This window comes from Orycteropus afer, unplaced genomic scaffold (assembly GCF_000298275.1).
Source record: "Orycteropus afer afer isolate SDZICR_OR568_19922 unplaced genomic scaffold, OryAfe1.0 scaffold00038, whole genome shotgun sequence".
Lineage (NCBI taxonomy): Eukaryota > Metazoa > Chordata > Mammalia > Tubulidentata > Orycteropodidae > Orycteropus > Orycteropus afer.
The window spans coordinates 5,803,530-5,824,476 of record NW_006921625.1 but is presented as its reverse complement, the minus strand read 5'-3'; the positions used below and the strand labels follow the sequence as shown (position 1 = coordinate 5,824,476).

General features: G+C 47.4%; 1 protein-coding gene across 1 annotated transcript in view; it reads left to right on the top strand.

Annotated features, from left to right (window-relative positions):
* Positions 1-20,947, top strand: part of DOCK1 (dedicator of cytokinesis 1) — a 542,405-nt gene that overhangs the window by 414,449 nt on the left and 107,009 nt on the right. The window contains exons 30-32 of the mRNA XM_042780404.1: positions 6,720-6,798; positions 14,976-15,076; positions 19,894-20,171. Coding sequence (XP_042636338.1) covers positions 6,720-6,798; positions 14,976-15,076; positions 19,894-20,171 — 458 coding nt within the window. The remainder of the gene's footprint in view (positions 1-6,719; positions 6,799-14,975; positions 15,077-19,893; positions 20,172-20,947) is intronic.

The following is a 20,947-nucleotide window of genomic DNA, read 5'->3' as shown; positions in this document are numbered from 1 at the left end:
TCGGGCTCATGATTTTTCCCTCTATAGTAACGAGGCATGTCTTCTTCCTGTTTTATTGGCAGCAAACCCTGAGTAAAAGAGATGCTAGGAACAGCAAGCCTCCATCCTGAAAAAGCCATCGAAATGACTGTGTTGTCTGAGGAGGCTGTAATCATCAAATTGGTTCCTGATCCCTTCCACTTGCTAACAATCCCTCCCCTCAATTAACACAGAATTGTTTAGGATGGTGTCTCACTTCTGCTCTGCACACAGTTTTCTGACAGGCAGCTTTGCAGAGTGGTCTCGTGTGGGAGCCCCGGCATCGGCCACTGGTCCTGCTTGTGCAGGGACAGACCAGGAACCTGGGCCACGAGGTGGCAAGCCCAGCACAGGGATGCCACTAGGGGCTGCGTGTGATCAAGAGGATTGGAACTTGGCAGTGCTTCCTGGCAGGGAGAACCTCACCCAGCCGCACCCAGTGTGTCTCAGAAACTAGACACACAGCTGACATCCAGTCACTTGCGACTCATGCCAACCCCTGTGTGCTCTCCAGAGGGTTTCAGTGGCCACGATCTTTCAGCGACAGATCACCCGGCCATCCTTCTCGGCACCCAGGGTGGATTCCAACCATCTCTCGCTTAACCTTTTGTACCACCCTAAAGTCATGTTTCACTACTATTTATAAGGTTTTCAGTGGCCAATTTTGTCAGAAGTGGCTGCCCCATCCTTCTTTTCAGTCTGTCTTAGTCAAGCTCTGCTGGAACCCGTCCACCACGGGTGCCCCTGCTGGTATTTGAAATACTGGTGGCATAGCCTCCAGCCTCACAGCAACACACAAACCACCACAGTAGGACAAACTGACAGATGAATGGTCCTTATGAACAAGGAAGACCAAAGAAGAGTTGATGCCTTTGAATCATGGTGTTGGTGAAGGATACTGAAAATACCATGGACTGGCAGAAGAACGAACAAATCTGTCCTGGAAGAAGTGCAGGCAGGATGCTTGTTGGAAGTGAGAATGGCCAGACTTCATCTCACGTACTTTGGTCATGTTGTAAGAAGGGACCGGTCCCTGGAGAAGGATATCATGCTTGGTAAAGTGGAGGGTCAGCAAAGAAGGGGAAGGCCCTCAACGAGATGGACTGACACAGTGGCCACAGCAGTGGGCTCAAGCACAGCAAGAATTATGCATCTGGTGCAGGACCAGGCAGTGTTTTGTTGTGTTGTACTCAGGGCCACTATGAGTCAGAGCCACTGGACGGCACCTAACAGCAGCAACAGAGAAGTGGAGAAGTATTGAATCCATTGGGCACATCTTCCCTTTTAAACCACATTTGTTGTTGTTGTTACGTGCCATTGAGTCAGACCCAACTCATAGTGACCCCTCCTTGGGTTTCCAAGGCAGTATCACTACGGAAGTAGATTGCCCCATCTTCCTTCCAAGGAGTGGCTGGTGTGTTTGAACTGCCGGCCTTCTGGTTAGCAGTCAAGTGCCTTAGCCACTACGCTAACAGAGCTCTTTTTAAACCACATACTAGTTGCCATTTTGTAAAGTACCAGTGGAGATGACAGTATGAAAATGACTTGGTATTGTGTGGCAATATCTCTTTCTTACCTTTAATCAGAAAATTTAAAAAATAATAGTTTCAAAATTCAACTGGGTTTGGAGTTTCTTTCATTTGTTGGATGAAAATATTAAGAGCTCAAAAGCTTGAGTGACTTCCTGAAGGTCTGTCATTCATGTTTACACTTCATGGGAGTCCACTGAGTCAGACAGATAAAATTGGGTTAAAAGTGTAATGGACACATCTGTGTGTGTGTATGTGTATGTGTGTGTGTGTAAACACGTGTGTTTGACACCAGTGGGCATTATCGTATGACATTTGTTTCTAGTGGGAGCTCAGTGGGGTGAAATGTTGGAGAGATGGGAAGGAACTCAAGACGACATTGGTTATTTTTCTTACTGTGGGCACTTTGGCGTGAACTATCTCCTGTCTCTCATTGGCCCAAAATCGAAGTGAGTTGTTGGCAAAGAACTGATAAGGAAGATGGTTCATTCCTCCTGGAGACAAGGCTACCAACAAGAAGGAGATAAATGTCCTTCCATGGGGCCACTGAAAATAAAATTTGCAGGCATTTGCCTTGAATGATTCACCTTAGAGACAGGGCTTCTAGACCTTCTGGCTTTTTAAATCCTTTTAGAATGACATCCAGTGCCTTTTGGTTCTCTCAGTATTATTATCTGTATGTTTGGTTTTATCTTCTAAAAATTTGGATTGCAAATGAATGCTCTTGTAGATTAAAGGTGATGGGAAAGACTTAAATCCGGGCTTACCGTTTTCCGGAATCACTTGGACTGTTTAGGATGCAGCCATGGGACCACCTAATCCTCACAGCATTCGCACTGGGTGTCAGAAATTCCTGAATTCTCCTGGCTCAGAACCAGATCCAGCTTGCTTGGTTCACAGGGATGATGCTGGCTCCCTGAGCCCTGCGTTTTTCTAGCCGAGGTGAAGCAGCACTTCCGGGCCTGTTCCCTGCCCTCAGCTGCCCTGTTACCCTGCCCCTGCAAGCCAGTTCCTGTGTTCCTTACAAGCAGGAACACCACCTGCATGACGTGTGACCTCTGTCCTTCGTGCCCTGATGTGTCCACAGCTGTGTGGAATGATGGCAATATCGAGAACCTCCTATCACAAGAGGGTGGTCTGGAGGGTCTCTGGGCAGCTCTGTGTCTGCACCTCGGCCGGCTGAGCTGTTCCTGTGGTCTTGCTTCTGCTTTGTTTTGTCTTCTTTCACTGGCATGACTTCACGTAAGAGCTAACCATTCTTCCTGTCAACACTTGAGAACCTGAGGGTAGGACGGGGCCTTTTAGATGGCCTGGGGGATGCTCATTAAGGCCAGGATCCTCCCATCGGGGAGCCTGCTGGAGGTAAAGAGCCCACAAAAGAGCAGCCCAGCCATAAATGACAGTGCTCCTGAGAAAAAATCCAAATAAGGAAACTTTGAAGAGAGGGGTACCTCACAATAGGGAAACTGCATGAATTCAGACACTGCGGGGAGGGCTGGGGGCTGCTCTGGCCTCCTTGAGCCTTCTGAGTGTGATCAAGGCCTGATCTTCTGGGCCAGCTCATTCGTTCATTTGTTCATGCATGCTTCATTCTGTGACAAAGAGCTAGCACATATGTCACTTCTGTGGCGCGTCAGCCTTGGGAACTCACTGCCCTGGCATGCCATCATCCGTGCACAGTGCGGAGGGCTTCCCTGCCCTGAGCCCTGCCCCCACAGAGCCCAGCACACACGCAGGCACCTGGTCTCCTGCAGATCGCCTCCCAGCAGAAAGGCCGTGCTCTTGAGCTGTGTGAGCCCCTGGAACTCCTCACTTTGGGCTAGTGCAGCATCGTGCTGTCCAGGCGTGTGGCTTCCCTTTTCACCCTTTTCATATCCCTCCGTGACGGGAAGCAGACTGTTTTGCAAAAGCTTGTAGTGTGGTTTTCTTATTTCCTCAGGTTTGACATTTATTAGGAATACAGCTTAGGGGTGACCTTACCTAGCGTATAAATAGACAGATTCAGTCTCTAGTGGTGTGGGAGTTGCCTCACCAGGTGACTGACTTTCCAGTGGACGCAGGGACAGAGCCAAATTCCAAGTCCCATCAAGTGTTAACTCCAGGATGTGAGTCATGCGTGTCCCAAATGGTCCTATGGACATGGTGTGGCCCTGGACATGTTGAACTTGAGCTTCTTCTCATCTTTGTTTAGGGCTTTGCTGATGGGTTGTATTTGCTTTTCCCCTGAGTTTGTGCAACACAGAATGCCCAATGCATTCATGTTTTGATTTCTGTCCTGGCTTTTTAAAAAATTGATGGGGATGCTACATTACAGATTCTCTCAGCACTGTACCTTCTCAGTTGTCAGTTCATTAAAAAGTTTTTGGTCAGCCTTTGTACTCTGTCAGCATGGCATGTTAAAGAAAAGGCATATTGAGAAATGTATTTAACTAGCTGAGAGCATTCTGGGGCTTAACTGGAAGTCTCACATTGTAACTGGGTACTAGCTCTTGGTAAAAAAATAACTTGCTAATAATAGCAATGTATGCTCAAGATGCTGTGTCATTACTGTCGTGGAGCCTGGAAAGACCAGCTTCCTTAAAGTTCACGAGGACCCCCAGTCCTCTGGTGAACAGCCAAGGTCCAAAGCGCAGGACAAAAAAGATGTTTGTTGGTGGGCAGTGTTCCTATGTGGCATGAGAGGCTCTCAAGCAATGACAGAAAGTTGTATTCCATTGACACTTGGGGATTGGGGGTGAGTGTTGGGGTTAGTGCCATGCAAGTCTCCAGAAGCTATCTGAGCACAATTGCTAAGGGTCAGCTGGACAAAGGTGACTATCCTCTCTTTAACTGGGTGGCCTGGACTTCTGAGGTCTGAACATGACATGGGAGACCCCAGCCCAGGACTGGAGGGCTGGTGAGGGTTGCCAGGCATCCTGTACTGACAGGGCATGTACCGTGTTCAGCGCTTTTATTTTGTATCCGGTATTAATGTCGTTGTTGTCAGTTGCTGCTGTGTCAGTTCTGACTCACAGCAGCCCCACAGACAACAAAGTGAAACGTTGTCTGATCCTGTGACCTTGGTAGCCTGAGTCCATTGCTGTGGTCACTGGATATTTTGAGTGCCTTTCCACCAGCTCTTTATCAGACAATATAGGACCCATAGGTGGTGTAGTGCCTAAGGCACTTGACTGCTAACCAGAAGGCTGGCGGTTCAGACCCACCAGCCACTCCCCAGAAGGAAGGATGGGCAATCTACTTCCGTAGACATATCACCTCGGAAGCCCAAGGAGGGGTTGCTGTGAGTCACATCCGACTTGACAGCAGTGAGTTGTTTTTGTTTTTTCAATTGGCAGGAGGAGATCACCAGACCTTTCTTCCTCATGTGCCTTACTCTAGAAATCTGCTGAAACCTGTCCACCATGCATTGCTGTTTGATATGCTGGGGGCATGGCTTCCAGCATCACAGTCACACGCGGGCCACCACAGTGCGGCAGATTGACAGACGAGAGGCAGGTGAATGCTGAGGATGTCTACGTGTTCCTGCATTCAGCTTTTTTTTTTTTCATCCAATAAATCACAAATCAGCAGTAAGAGCTATTTTCCTAGTTGAACTGGGCATCCTGCATTTTATTTTAATTTTCAAAATGCGGCAACTTTATGACTGATGTCACTCATGCCAAAATATGGACCCTGGGCAGAACTCACGTGACTCCATCTCCAGTTCCCTTCAGTGACTGAGCTGGCAAACTCCATCTCAGGCCGTTTCTAGCACTTGGCTTGTCCACATCCAGCTGAGAGGTCTCGTAAGGAAACAATAGCTGCAGACATCCTTTCTCAGACTTGTACACAGTGTGAATCGGAGAGAGGCTCAGTGGCAGTGGAGGTGGGGGAGGTGGGGGTGGCGGTGGGTGCTGATGGACACCTCCCCAGAGGCCTGGTGAATCCCCCTTCCTCCCAGGCCCCCTGGCCGCTCTGGAATGGCCAGGACATGGGGAGAGCTCCAGGCATCGGAGCTAAAGAAGCCACCTTTTCAGAGAGCATCTATTACTAGTGCGCTACCTAGACTCCCAGGCTCTCAGTTCTTCGGCTGCTTCCTGCTGTCTGAATAAGGGAATGTCTTTAATTTATCATTTGTGACCTTACGCACATTCCTCTTGCTTCCCGCCCTGGTGCCCAGGGAGCAGGGTCACTGGAAAAGGAGGCTGTAGGCTGAGTTTATTATTGTAAACACGTTCAAGGATAATAAACCAAATCTACTGAATGAGCAAGCTCGTGAGAGACTCTGGGCATGGGAGGCATTGTGACAGCCCGATTGCAAATCTTATCACAGAAAAGGAAAAGCCAAGGCCTTGAAGGATGAACGGTTTTGCCCAGAGTGCATAAAACTCCATGTTACTCATGAATCAAACTTCCTGCCAAAATGCTTTTCAAAGGACTTCCATAAGGACTAGCTCGTGCTTTAAGCCAGGAAGACGTGATCTAAATTAGCATTCGGGATACAGGATGAATGAGACTGGAGTCACCGGCCGTAGTTGACACAGCACCAGGCTTTTCCAAGACTGATGGCTGGGGTACAGTAACTAAGCTTTCCACTGCTTACCTTAAACTAAGGCTGCTAAGGGAAGAGCAAATTAATACTACAACATTGAGACCCTGCGACTTGATAGAAGGACTAAATTTGCACCTTCTTTTTTTTATTTATTAGATTTTTTAGTGATATGTCTCATCTGTGCCTTTCAGGAGTTAGTAATTTGGTCTGTTGCTTTTATTCTAAGAAGCTTGGAGGTACAGTGGTTAAAGTGCTCGGCTGCAAACAAGAGATCACAGATTGAACCTAAGCTGTTCTGCTTGGCAAAGATGTGGCAGTCAGTTTCCATAAATATTGACAACCCTGGAAACCTATGGGGCAGTTCTACTCCGACTTATGGGGCCAGAGTGGGGCGATGAGTCGGGATCAACTCGTTGGCAGTGGGTTTTTCCTTCTTTCTGCATGTGCTGATTTTCTTGATTAATTTGGAGAACATCTGTGTATAATTCTCCAGGCTTTACATGGGCAAACTGTGCCTCTTCTGCCTTAACTTTGAGCATTGCTTTCCAGACGGTCTCAGCTTGTGTCTAACTGAAATGCTGAAGCGACAAAGGTGCTGACGCCTGTGTGTGTAATTATGTCATTTCCCCCTGGTCTTTCAGAGTCTTCCTGCGTGCAATCAATCAGTATGCAGATATGCTGAACAAGAAGTTCCTGGATCAAGCCAACTTTGAGCTACAGGTAAGAGAAGAGGTGATGTGACCTTTATCGAGAAATCATGGTGGCTTAGCAGAGCTGCTGTAACAGCAACACCACAAGAGGATGGCTTTAACAAACAGAAGGTTATTCTCTTGGAGTCTAGGAGGTGAAACGCCCAGTGTTCAGAGCGCCAGCTTTGGAGAAGACTTTATCTCTCTGTGTCTCTTGGTCCCAGGAGGATCCCAGTGCACGGACCCTGGGGTCCAGAGGTTGCACTCGGTTCCTGGCTCTTCTTTCTTGGTGATAGTACGCGCCCCCCTTTTCCCTTCTCTTTCTTTTCATCTCTTGTAAGATAAAACTGTTGCAGGTCACACCCCAGGGAAGCTTCCCTTACATTGGATCAGGGCTATGATGAGACTAAGTGTGTTGCACCCCACCCTTAATCTTCATCCTTTCACACCTGATGGACTTACCACATCAGATCACATCACGGGGCACTATTACATATCTGCAACGTTACATCAATACCTAACTTCTAAACCACCGAGAATCACGACCCAGCCAAGTGGACACACATTTTGAGGAGACACATTTTAACCCATGGCACACGTTAAGATGAGTTGCTGTCTACATCTCATACTCACATTTAATTGGTCTCCCATTGGTGGTGCAGAAATGGAATTTATAATATGTACTCTTAGTTGTTGTTGTTAAGTGCCATCAAGTAATCTCCAATTTATAGTGACCTTATATACAACAGAATGAAACCCTGCCCGGTCCTGTGCCAGCCTCATGATCCTTGCTATACTTGAGCCCATCATTGTAGCCACTGTGTCAATCCATCTTATTGAGGGCCTCCCCCTCTTTTATTGACCGTCCACTTTACCAAGCATGATATCCTTTTCCAGAGAATGGTCCATTCTGACAACATGACCAAAGTAGGTGAGATGAAGCTTGGCCATTCTTGCTTCCAAGGAGCATTCCAGCTGTACTTCTTCCAGGACAGATTTGTTAGTTCTTTTTGTAGTCCGTGGTACTTTCAGTATTTTTTGCCAGCACCACAACTCAAAACAAGCAACTCTTCTTCAGTCTTCTTTATTCATTGTCCAGCTCTCACATGCATATGAGGTGATTGGAAATACCATGGCTTGGGTTAGGCACACCTTAGTCTCCAAGGAGACGTCTTTGCTCTTCAGCACTTGAAAGAGGCCTCTTGTAGCAAGTTTACCCTGTGCAACACATTGCCTGATGTCTTGATTGCTGCTTCCATTGGTGTTGGTTGTAGAAACAAGTGATATGAAGTCTTTGAAAACTTCAATCTTTTCTTCATTTATTGAGATGCTGCTTATTGGTCCAGTTGTGAGGATTTTTGTTTTCTTTATGTTGAGGTGTAATCCGTACTGCAGACTGTAGTCTTTAATCTTCATCTGTAAGTGCTTCAAGTCATCCTCACTTTCAGCAAGCAAAGTTGTGTCATCTGTATATCTCAGGTTTTTAACGAACCTTCCTCCAATCCTGATGCCACGTTCTTCTTCATATAGTCCAGCTTCTTGGATTGTTTGCTCAGAACACTATGGGAACCCAAGGAGTAAGATGACATCTTTGGGGTATTTGCTCAACTTAGCCAGGAAGGAGGTAGGATTGATTCAGAGAGGAGCAACTGAATCTAACTGGCCAGTAGGGATTCTCTGAGCAGGGAGGCCACCGTGGCTCATTGTGTGGGGGAACCCGTCCTGACACTGGGGGGCCTGTCCTAACATTAGGGGTGATAGTGACACAGCAGACTTTACACTTCTAGAAATAACAACAAAGAGTTTTAATGAAACAGTTCACGAAATGGGAGACACAAACACCCCAGCAAGATGTTGCAGTGTGTTCAGGCATCATGTGGTGAGACAAACAGGCACAGAGAGGGGACCATGTGGCAGGAAGTTACAGGGATGTGTTAAAGTATCACCTTAAAAACTCAACAACAGAATGTTTACCCGTCACATCCTAAGGGTGATTTAACAGGCATTCTGTCAGGACTGTATTGAGTCACAGTTGTATGTCTGCTTCTCCCCTTACCCTAAGGTAACAGGCTCATGACTTGACTTGGTTACAGCTTTCCAAAGAGTTAGCAGAAATGGAGCAGAAGATTCCAGTGAGTGAAAACAAACTTTGATTCAGACTTGGTTAATTGGCGTTTGCCTCATCTTGGTTACAGACTTATGAGATCAATTCTAATCCTATTTCCTGATCTCTGGGACATAGTGGAGCAAGGCGTTCTTCTCAGAACAAGCTGAGTGAACATTCTAACAGACACTTTTAACCACCAGTTCCTCATCTAAGCCAGCATCCCAACTCTTGCTCCTTTAACAGCAGTTCAACTTTGACAACAAGGCTGTTACTTCACGTCAGTGCAGTGAAGATTTCTGTTTAATTCAGAATGGAATTTTAATTCAGCCTGATGTCCACCCAGTTACTCCAGTAGTTTTAAGGTGCACATTCACGGGGGGTAGGAGATATGCGTTTATATCAGGAGCTCCACCTCCTCTGTGTGCAGTTTTCCCTGGTACATTCTCTCCGAGTTTTGTGCAGCCAGAAGTGGCTGTTCCAAGGCAGAAATGTCTGCCACCATGCCCCCGGGGTACCAGTAGGCTGCCCATCAGTTTATGTGCTTCCTCTTCTGTGTGTGCCTGTGTGAGTGTGTGTTTGTCTGAGAGACAGAGACTGATGTTGCCTGGCACGATTTCTTACTAAGCCCTGGAATTTGTGGCTTATGGTCCCATTACAATCCAGGTGTATTTCTGTCATTGATGACTTAATTTGACCTTCCTGTTACTTAGCTGAGGAGCTCTGGTAGTGTAGTGCCTAAGGCACTTGACTGCTAACCAGAAGGCTGGCAGTTCAAACCCACCAGCCACTCCTCAGAAGAAAGATGGGGCAATCTACTTCCATAGTGATACTGCCTCAGAAACCCAAAGAGGGGTCTCTATGAGTCGGGTCCAACTCGACGGCACATAACAACAACAACAACATTACTTAGCTGAGCGTACTAAAGTTTGCAGTCAACAAAGTCATGCAGATGCACACAGCAAAGTCAAGTTCCTAAACCGGACTAGGGCTTCCTTCTCTGAGAAGGAATCTAAGAACTACACACCCAGTGGGTGATCCAACTGACAGGTGCTTTACCAGAGAGTAAATCAGGCACCCATCTACTTTCCTTTTGGATCGCCTGCAGAAAGTTAGGGCTAATGTGATGCTTCCTGTATTAGATTGTGTCCCGTACTTTTTTTATAATGTGTTTCAATTTCATGTAAGTATATAATAATAGATCGGGCACTGTACACAGTAAAACCTGAGAAAGCTAGAACCTGTGTAAGGTGAAAACCTGTCAGAGAAGGAAAACACAACCATTTACTACAACGTAGAGAGTGATGGAAAAGTGGTGACTGCACCCTGTCAAAGGTGACACACTTGTGAGACTCGGAAACATAAGATAGTCCCATTGTTCTGGCTCTCACAGGCTTCACTGTACCTATTTAAATTTTTATCACTTCTCTACTCAGTGTTTGTTTTGGTAAGTCATACTACATGGCTGCATTGTCACTGTAAAATATCCATGCAGTGTAAGTCAGTACATCAAGTGAACTGGAGCACCCCCACCCCTTTTTCCCAACTCTGATTCCTCATCTGCAGAGAGCACTGTTGACCATTTGTGTGTGCTCCCTGGCTCTTCTTAGCTTTTGCGTTGACATACGCATGTTTTCTCCTGGCTGTAAGTGGGAACTGGACCCTACCCTGTGTGTTTAATGGGTCTGTGGTATTCTACAATCTGTGTGTACCAACATGTACTCAGCTACTCCTCTGCTGATGGCCAGTCTCCCCTTTTCCAGTTCCACAAGCAGTGCTGCTCTGAACAGCTTTGCATGTGGGCTTCGGAGCGCACACACTGCTGCAGAAGAGAGTCCTAGAAGTAGAAGTCCAGGGCCAAAAGGCACGGAATTTTGACTGACAGGCATTGCTAAAGTGCTTCATCCATTTGCAGTCCCACCAACCTTCTTTGAAGTCTGCCATTTTCTGGAATCTTCTCCAGTCCCAATATTATTCATCATTCAAATGATTGCTGCTTGCTTGTACTGGCAGTTCTTGATTACTAGTTAGGCTGGGGAGTTCTGGTGGCACTGTGGTCAAAGTATTCAGCTGCTGGCCAAAAGGTCGGTGGTTTGAACTCACCAGCTTCTCTGTGGGGGCAAGATGTGGCAGTCTGCTTCTGTAAAGATTGACAGCCTTGGAAACCCAGTGGGGCAGTTCCACTCTGCCCTGTAGGGTTGCTGGGAGTCAGGACTGACTTAGTGACAGTGAGTGGGTAGTTAGGTTGAGAATACTTCCTGGCCCTGTAGGTTTCTGCTATGAACTGTCTGATCATTTTCTTTGATCATTTTTCTAGCTGGCTATTTCTCTTACTTCTTTGTAAGGTGGAATTCTTGATAAAACATGGGCATGTGCTTAGGCTTATGATATGGAAATATTCTGTTTTTCTGTAGGCAAGTTTATCAGTCCTTTCTTTTATGACTATTCAGTTTTCATTTTACGTGGCATATCTTTTCTTGACTCATTAGAAAAATTGTAAATATACACATTTATTAAGGAGTTAGTATCTAGTCCTGGATGACACTAATAACTGACCACTTACCTGCTAACCAAAAGGTTGGCAGTTTGAATTCACCCAGAGGGATCTCAGAATAAAAGCCTGGCAATATACTTCCGAAAAAGAAAGAAAAAAATGTTAGCCTTTGAAAACTCTGTGGAGCACAGTTCTACTCGGACACACTTGGGGTCACCATGAGTCAGACTCAACTCAATGGCAAGGCGTTTGTTGGATTTTGGTTTAGTATCTGCTAAGACTTAAAGTTTTTGTTTGCTTATTTGTTTTTAATTTTCATGTGTTTCATGCATCTGGCATTCTATGATTAGTGTTGGGGTAAGGGTCTAACTTTAGTTTTGGGGTTTTTTTTCAGTTTTTTCCTGAATATAGTCTTCTCTCCTCATTGGTTTATAATGTTGTCTTTTTCAGAATGTCAAATGCATGTATGAGTAGATTCTATTTTCTGTGTTAGTACCATCACGACTTTCTTCACTACACTTTTATACCTAGCTCATTGAGCCAGTACCTCCCATTCCTTTCCTGTTGCAAAATTATCTCAACTGTGCTTCCACATTTCCTCATCTATATAAGTTTTATATCAGCTTGTTAAGTTTCTTTTTGTAAAAATCATGCCTAAATTTTAATTTGGATTCCATTGAATTTATAAGTAAAGTCAGGGAGAATTTAAGCAGTTCCTGTTGCTGCGGAGTTGACTCCAACTTGTGGCGACCCCATGTGTGTCAGTGCAGAACTATGCTCCATGGGGTTTTCAGTGACTGATGTTTTAGAAGTAGAACACCAGGACTTCTTCCCAGGACAGGTAGGACTGTGGGCTGAGGAGTCTGGGATGCCCCAATTCAGATCCTTCTTTTCCTCCTGTGACCTCTGAGGCTCTTTGGCAAGTGTCAGACCTCATCTTACTTGATTAGCTCTGTGGTGTCACATGAGCTGGTATATTGATATATGAAGTGCCCTTTTCATGGAAAATGCTAGCTACATGGTAGGCCAGCGTGCTCTTACTTAAATCCTGTAAATGCTTTTAAATTTCCACTTACTTCACAGGTAATTAAAAATAGAGCCAATAATGTTAACACCTATTTTTATATAACCCTTTGCAACTATCTCATTTGATATAAAAAAATATTATCTGTTTTGTAAATGAGAGATGTGACACCCTCATGTTTCTTGCTAAAAATCATTAAAAGCATGTTCAAGCTTGGACTTCATGGAGTGAGGAGTGGAGGAGCACTCCACGTCCAGAACTGAAAGGCCCATGGGTGGGGGACATGTCAGTCTGAGGACCTGATGAGAATGAGAAGCCCAGAGCTCAGTGATGGGGGGGGTAGCCTGAGGGAGGTTACAGGTCTACCTGCAAGGTGTGGGAAGTTCCCCAGGGGGTTCATGCAGGGCTATGACCTGGCCAGATTTGGATTTGAGGTTGTTCCCTCTGGCTGCACTGTGCACAGTGGGTTTGAGAGGGACTACATACTTTGGAGGCTGGTGTTGTGCCTGGAGTGAGCCCTAGATTTCTTGCTGGGCAGTGGGTGGTTATAGGTGGCATTTATTGAGCACCAGTTCCCTAATGACATATGTAGGAATGAAAATATCCCACTTGCTGATCCAAGAATTCTTCCCTCATCGTACCCTTCTTAACTCTGCCCTGAACACTGACGTAATCAGGGGTGTTTATTCCATTGCTTTTGGATCCTACTCTCAGCAATGTTGCTTGTTGGAGAAGCTTTCATAACAGCAAGTGCGGGCCGTGGTGCCCAGATAGACAGAGCTTCTGTGGTAAAGAGACTTATGATCAGAGTCATGTCACAGCAAAGCATCTTTAAGCCACAGAGTGTCTGTAAGGCCTTGAAGTATGAAATGCTTTGGTATATTTTTCATCTGTTTTCCTCAGCTGTCTGATGTATATATGTTTTTTTTGATTTGGGGTATAAATTATAAATTATAATTTATGAATGTAATTTTTATAAGTTATAAATTATAGAAATCTAGACTAGTCTTTGGAATCCCTGGGCAGTACAGGCGATTAACATGCTCGGCTGCTGCTCCGACAGTTGGATGTTGGAGTCCACTCAAAGGTGCCTTGCAAGAAGGGCCTGGTGATGTACTTCTGAAAAATCAACCAGGGAAGCCCGTCTGGAGTGCAGCTCTGTTGACACACATGGGCTCACCGTGAGCTGACACCTCCTCTGGGGCAACTGGTGCTGCATGCTCCTCTTCAGGAAGCAGGTGCACAACATGGCGATAAGAGCTCCCGGATGCTGAGTGTCCCATTAGGCACCACAGGCAAAGCTGCAGGTGTTTATTCCTTTGATCTTCCCAGAAACCCTGTAAGGTGGCTATTTTTAAAGTTTCCATTCTATTGATGAGAAAACAGGGAGGTTAGATTACATGCCCCAGTAAATGGCAGAGCCAGGATTTGAACACAAGCAGTGTGATCCCAGAGCATGGTGGTGCAATGGTTAAAGTGCTCAGCTGCCAACCAGAAGGTCAGCAGTTTGAACCCACTAGCTGCTGTGTGGGAGAAAGGTAGTGGTCTCTGTCCATAAAGATAAAGCCCAAGCACCAAACCTGCTGTCAATTAGGACTCATAGTGACCCTGTAGGACAGAGAAGAACTGCCCCACAGGGTTTCCAAGGCTGTCAGTCTTTCTGGAATCAGACTGCCTCATCTTCCTCCCACGGAGTGGCTAATAGGCTTCACTGCTGACCTTTTGGTTAGCAGCCCAATGCTTTAACCACTGCACCACCAGGACTCTTACTATGTCATTAAACCAAACCAAACTCACTGCCATCAAGTCTATAGCAACCCCCTTTGGGCTTCTGAAGTGGTAAATCTTTATGGAAATACATTGCCCCATCTTTCTTCCATGGAGTAGCTGGTGGGTTTGAACCAACAACCTTCTGGTTAGCTGTCAAATGCTTTAAGCTTTGTGCCACCAGAGCTCCTTATCATTAAATAAAAACCTATATGGAAGTAGATTGCCCAGTATTCCTTCAAGAAGTGGCTGGTGGGTCCTTATCATTTAGGGAACTGCAAATTAAAGCAACAGTGAGATCCCACTACACATCTCTTAACCCCAAACCCACTGCCATCAAGTCAATTCCAACTCATAGTGAGTCTATATGGCAGGGTAGAACTGCCCCTTAGGGTTTCCAAGGCTGTAAATCTTTATGGAAGCAGACTGGCTCATCTTTCTCCTGCAGAGTGACTGGGGGGTTCGAACTGCTGACCTTTTGGCTAGCAGCCAAATGGCTTAACCACTGGACCACCAGAGCTCTGCCATAAAGATTACAACCTTGGTAACTCTATGGGGGCAGTTCTCCTGTGTCCTACAGGGTTGCTATAAATCTGAATCAATTCGATAGCAATGGATTTGGTTTTGGGGAATGTGATCCCAGATCCCACGCTTAACACTGACCACCACTGCAATTCATATATCCTGAGGGCATTTAAAAAAAAAAAAATTAACATGACAGAACTGTGTACTAGCCAAATGATACCTGTGTCAGAGCGATTTTCAAAGCCTGTGTTCAGCTGCCCTATGACTCAGTGCTTCCCCCTTTGTGATTTTCAGCTGTGGAACAACTACTTTCACCTGGCCGTTGCATTCCTTACCCAAGAGTCCTTGCAGCTGGAGAATTTTTCAAGCGCTAAGCGAGCCAAGATTCTTAACAAGTAAGTCCTCGTCCAGCTCCTCCAGCCCCATTAGCATAATTTTCACGGCATCTCTAAGCCAACTTGGTACAAATTGAGATGTAATCATGATGTAATGAAAGGGTGGTTTTAAATCAGGAAGCGGGTATTGCCTTTGCAAACGTGTGACTCAAGATCTAAAATTGCCCTGTGGTTCAAAGTCAGTGTAATTCAAGACTTAGCACAATTCGGAATGGGAGTTTCGGGGATAAATGCTTGGCTGTGGAGTATTGTAATGTCATTCCACGTGTGGGTTACTTTACTGCTAAATTCTCCAATTCTGCTCCTAAAAAAAAGCTCCTGACTGAAGCCATTGGTACTGTTAGGGTTGGTGAGCAACCATTCTGCATTTGGAAGCCATCGGATGGCTTCCTTCTTGGAAGGCAGTAACCATCATCTTCTGGATTTGCAAGGACAGAGCTGGCCCCACTGCCATTGTAAGCATGTCTCTCAGAAGGTCCAAAGCATTTGGGTAGGACATCAGACACTTCCAGGGCGGGTTCTGCTGTGTAGAAATAAAGTTTGCACATTGATTACAGAGTAAATCAAGAGGCATGACAAGTAGCACAACACGCACATGAGTGATCCTGGCCCAGGTCATAGGGGAGAAGGCGGTCTCTGGTCCAAAACCACCAGACCTTCCTTGAGCCCATGAGGTCTCTGAAGATGATGAGATAATAACCTTATGAGGAAGAAGTCCGAGTCCAATGGGGGAGTAAATAGGCAGAAATTATCATGTCCTCAAAGACATTCCCCAAGGCACATGGGAGCCACATGAAAGAATGGCCAGAGCTCACAGAGAACAGGTTATGTCAAACCCAAATCAAGTATAAGACTTGCCAATGAACCACAAAACAAATAACCCCAACGAATTAAAGTCCACTATCAGAAAATTTGACTGCTCGATCTTCAGACACCTTGGTGCCAGTGGGGTGGAAGTCAGGTAACGATAGTGCCTTGGAGCCAGGAAATGGGTGTGTCTCTTGGCCAGGGGACTTAGAAGGCTTTCTGGCATCGTGAGCTTTTGGGCTGGATGGTGAAGGAGAACCAGAGTGGCCTCAGCAGGGTCAACAAGCAGCCAAGTCCCAAAGGAGACACTGAGGGCATTCCATCAGCAGCCGAGCATGAGTCCTACAATTATGCATCCTGGAACTGGGGAAATCACTACAGGATGGGTCGGGGACCCACCAGACCCACTGTGATGTGGACCTGAGCTAAGACTCCATGAATAAGCTGACCTGTGTGTACCCCTGCCCTCACTGGTGGGCCGCAGTGACGTTTTGAGTATTCTAGGATGAATGTCAGTTCAGAGCTAGTGTCCAGTCATCCTGGGAAAGTCTATTTCCTTTTCCTCAATGAAAATCACCCTAGGACTCTTGGGGGAAGCCTGGGAGAAAGAAGAGTAGCATATATTTTTGGCAGTGAAGTGGGGCCCTTCCTCAAGGGGACCCAGCCTTCTCTTAGTTCAGGGGGTTGTGGGTCTTCGTACTGGCTCAGGTCTGGGGACTGATGGAGAAGCCTGGACTCTACTGTGGTCATTCAAGTTACACTTTTGGTCATTTGCTCTAGAACTCTTCTGTGTATGAGGATCAAGTCACAAATGAGTAGACTTTCCTCTGTCTCACTCCTAGGGATGCTGTGACCAATTAGTCAATGGCATAGGTCTATGAGATAGTCTGTTTGGCTGCTGCTTTGACTCTACAGTCCCTGATCGCAACCACGCCCACCTTGTCTTCCAGCCATGGCAGGACCCAGAGGGCTGGGGCTTGGGCAAGGCTTGAGGGGCCAGTGATTTGGAAATTGACCCCAGGGTCTGAACAATGGCATGGAGGCAGACTTCACACACAGTGTAGCATAAATCATGTGCTTGTCCTTCTCTAGGGCCACAGGGCGGACCAATGCCAAACCCATAAGTGGCCTCCGGGCTGTCCTATGAACCCCTCTACTCTTCTTGGGTTGCTCAATTTCAGTTAGAGCTTCAAAACGGAATGGCCCCCAACCGCCCAACCATTGCTTCCTTCCCACAGCCCCCCGCCTCTGTGTCTGTCACTGCTACCGTCAGCACTGTGGCTCCGAACAATGTCAGATCTGCCTCGTTATTATCTCTTGTTCAGCACCCGCCCTGCTGATTACTGAGGTTGGGGAGTAAATTAGGTTGTTCATCCCAAAGACGTTCCCCAAAGAGCACGGGAGTCACATACAAGAATGGGGCAAGCCATGCAGAGAACCGATTATCACCTAGTATCTCGCCAGTGAACCACGAAACAAATAACCCCTGGGAATCTGAGTCTGTAGGAAGGAAACTGAGCTGCTCGCCTTCAGACACTTGGTGCGACTCCTGCTGAAGGGCAAAAAGGTCCACGGAATGCTAAGCCCGAAGGTCCTTTCTACCTCCCATCAAGCCTCAGGCCTTCCACGTTGTTGGGGCTCAGGAAATATGAGTATAATTTTAAATACTTGACTTTTGATTACCGGCCAGCTTGACAACTTTGGTATGCGAAACAGCATGTGTCCCAGCGCAGGGTGATGTCTCAGGTGACTGCAGAGAAGGCACTTCTGTATTGGGGCCAGGCTTCATCTGTGAGACAATAGGGTTCACAAACTGGGCCTGTCGAAGCCTATCTAGGGGCAGTGGTGGTTCACCGGTAGAACTCTCCCCTTCCCTGCCAGAGACTGAGGTTCAGTTCCCAGCCAAGGCACCTCGGGTGCAGCCAGCGCCCGTCTGCCAGGGGAGGTTCATGTGTTACTACTGAGCAGGTTTCAGCAGAGCTTCCAGACTGAGACGAACTAAGGAAAACCTGCTTCTGCAAATCAGCCAGTGAAAACCGTATGGACACAGCAGCCCAGTGCATGACCAACCGTGGAAGATGCAGGACTGGCAGTGTTTCCTTGCATGGTGCGTTGGGTTGCAGTGAGACAGCAGCACCTGACAATGCTACTACGCACATCTGAGCATAAACCACAGTTAGGATTTTCCACTGAGCGTGTGCCAATGTTAGACCACAGAGAATTGCCCGTCATCATGTCAGTGTTCAGCACGTGCAGTCCTGGTGAGGCTGTCTGCCTGGGATGTGGAAGGGTGGCCTCTTAGGGTCCCCTTGGGCAGTTTGAAGGTGTTCCTGTGCTCACTCACTCTGCAGGTGAGCTGGGTGTGGTAGGGGGCACCCAACTCAGGTGACTCCAGCTGTGTTGTTCTGGCCTTGGCGAGTTGGGCAACTGGGTAACCTCCATGAATCTACCTCCTGCTTGGAACATTGTTACAGCAGCCTCTTCTTATCACCTCCCAGTCTCATCATGAGCTTATGATGAGACATGCACTGGAAGGTGAGACCCAGTGCCGTGTTTGATGTCCTGGGGTGTGCACCCTGCTGGGGGAGCGTGGATTAAGCCTTGGAAAACTTGGATTCTCTCTTCTCTCCCTATGACCTTGACCACGTCTTACCTCTCTTTTCTGGCACAAGTCTGATCTCCTTCACTGTAAATCGTTAGGCAGGGGCTTAGTGACCGTCCAAGGTTGCTGTCCACTCTGAAGTTCTGATCCACATCGTGAGTGTGGTTAACTGGAGACACGCGCTTGCCTGCTCTTTTGTAGATTCTCCTTGGGAAGAACGCACAGGGGTGTGGGAACGCCCCCAGGGTTCAGGTGACAGCTGTGACTCTATTTGGGGATTTGCTGTGAGACGCAGATAGATTCATCAAAGCTGCCTTCCTATTAAAACCAAGGAAAAGATCAATCACGCTGCCAGGAAAATGCAGTCTGGCCATTCAGCTTCTAGCTCCCACCCCTCCTCTCTGTGTTCCTGAAGCAACTTTGTTATATTTGACTATTAAAATACTTTTTTTAGACCCTTTATACAATAGAGCTCTGGAGCCGTAGTGCCTAAGGCATTGGACTGCTCTTCAAAAGTCTGGCAGTTCAAACCCACCAGCCACTCCTTGGAAAGAAGAATGGGTAAGCTACTTCCATAGAGACACCACTTAGGAAACCCCAGGAGGGGTCGCTATGAGTCTGAATCAACTCAACGGCAGTGAGTGTGGGTTTTTTGTTTTTTTATATGATAGAAAGAGCTCTGGAGGCACTGAGGTTAAGGCATTTTTGGCTGTTATCCAAAAGGTTGGCAGTTCGAGCCCACTAGCTGTTCTGTGGGAAAATGATGAAGTACTGTGCTTCCTTAGTACAAGTTAAAGCCTTGGAAACCCTACAGGGCAGTTCTCCTCTGTCCTCTAGGGACTGAAGTAGGTTTGGATTTTTCGGTTTTACCATTGACTCATAATGTTCATGAACATGTGCTCTGGGATCTTCTCGATCCACCCCATTCCCAGAAAAGTGGAAGTGAAAAGTATGAGCCCTCCCCACTCCCCCTTGGGCAGCACCCTAAAGACGGTGCTGTGCAGAAGGGGGTCTCTCGCTGGTGCCCCTCTCTGTACATGTCACCCACTGCCTGGAATTCAGCTCCAGCCCTGGAAAAATGCCAAACCATTCTCAGACATGAGCAGTCAGGTGGCTTCTGAGTGACACAAAGCCCAGGCTGTCAACATGCCACTGCTGCAACTGTGGCACCATTGAGACTTCCCGCGAGCGGAGACCAATGATAAGGCCTGAGAGGGGAGATGCAGTTGAGGGACAGATTGGGTGTACGGGTGGGTGCAGATTTTTATGCTGCTAGCAGCTGCCATGGAGCCAGCCCTGACTCGTGTAACCCCATGCACAGTGGAAGGAAACGCTGCCTGGTCCTGCGCCATCCCCAGAACCAGCTGCAGACCGCAGCAGCAGGATCCATCCCCATGATCGGCTGCAGACCGCAGCAGCGGGCCCCATCCGCGTCAGCAGCTGCAGACCACAGCAGCAGCGGGCCCCATCCGCGTCAACAGCTGCAGACCACAGCAGCGGGCTCCATCCGCGTCAACAGCTGCAGACCGCAGCAGCGGGCCCCATCCGCGTCAACAGCTCCAGACCACAGCAGCGGGCCCCATCCGCGTCAGCAGCTGCAGACCGCAGCAGCGGGTCCCATCAGTGTCAACAGCTCCAGACCACAGCAGCGGGCTCCACAGGACTTTCACTGGCTAATTTTTGGAAGTAGGTCCCCAGGCCTTTCTTCCTACTCCATCTTAGTCCGCAAGTTCTGCAGAAACCCATCAGCTTCCTAGCACCACGCAAGTCTCCACTGATGGGTGGGTATTGGCTGTGCATGAGGTGAATTTTGAGCTGAAATGGAACCCAGATCTCCTGCATGGAAGGCAGGACTTGGCCCACAGAGCCACCATTGCCTTGATTGGGTGAAGAGTGACTGTGCATTTACTGTCCTTGTGTTCTGAGGTATAGCATCCTTGGATGACAAGGGGCTCTGTGTTGCTTGGATGTTATAAGAGTATTGAAAGTTGAGTCACCAGATGATAGGCCAGTCCCCCTGTGACCTGATTTTATCTCCTTCTGGGGCCTTTGGAACTCCTTGGCAGGTTGGGGTCTGAACACGTGATGGTGGAGGGGTTCTTGGGTCCATCCACCTGGGAGGAATGCCCACAGTGGGCTGTGCATTTTGCACGTTCATGTCCCTCTTCCCTGTAAATCCAAGGGCACTGGCCTCCAGATGGTCACACGGCCTCTCTGTCCTCTCCCAGTCTGGGAAGCTGCTGCTGGCATCCTGCTCATTATTTGTGGCACCAAAAAATGGGCATGTGGAACTGGCGTTATAAGTACCCAAAGGCTGCAGGAACACATGACATTGAGATCATACATCCTTGGGCAAGTTGGAGTGCCATTTATACACTGAGGGTTGTGTTCCTGCCTCCAGAAACTAGGACCCAGTAGCTTTGCTGTTGGTGAGGTTGATGACAGTGGGCACACCTCTTTTC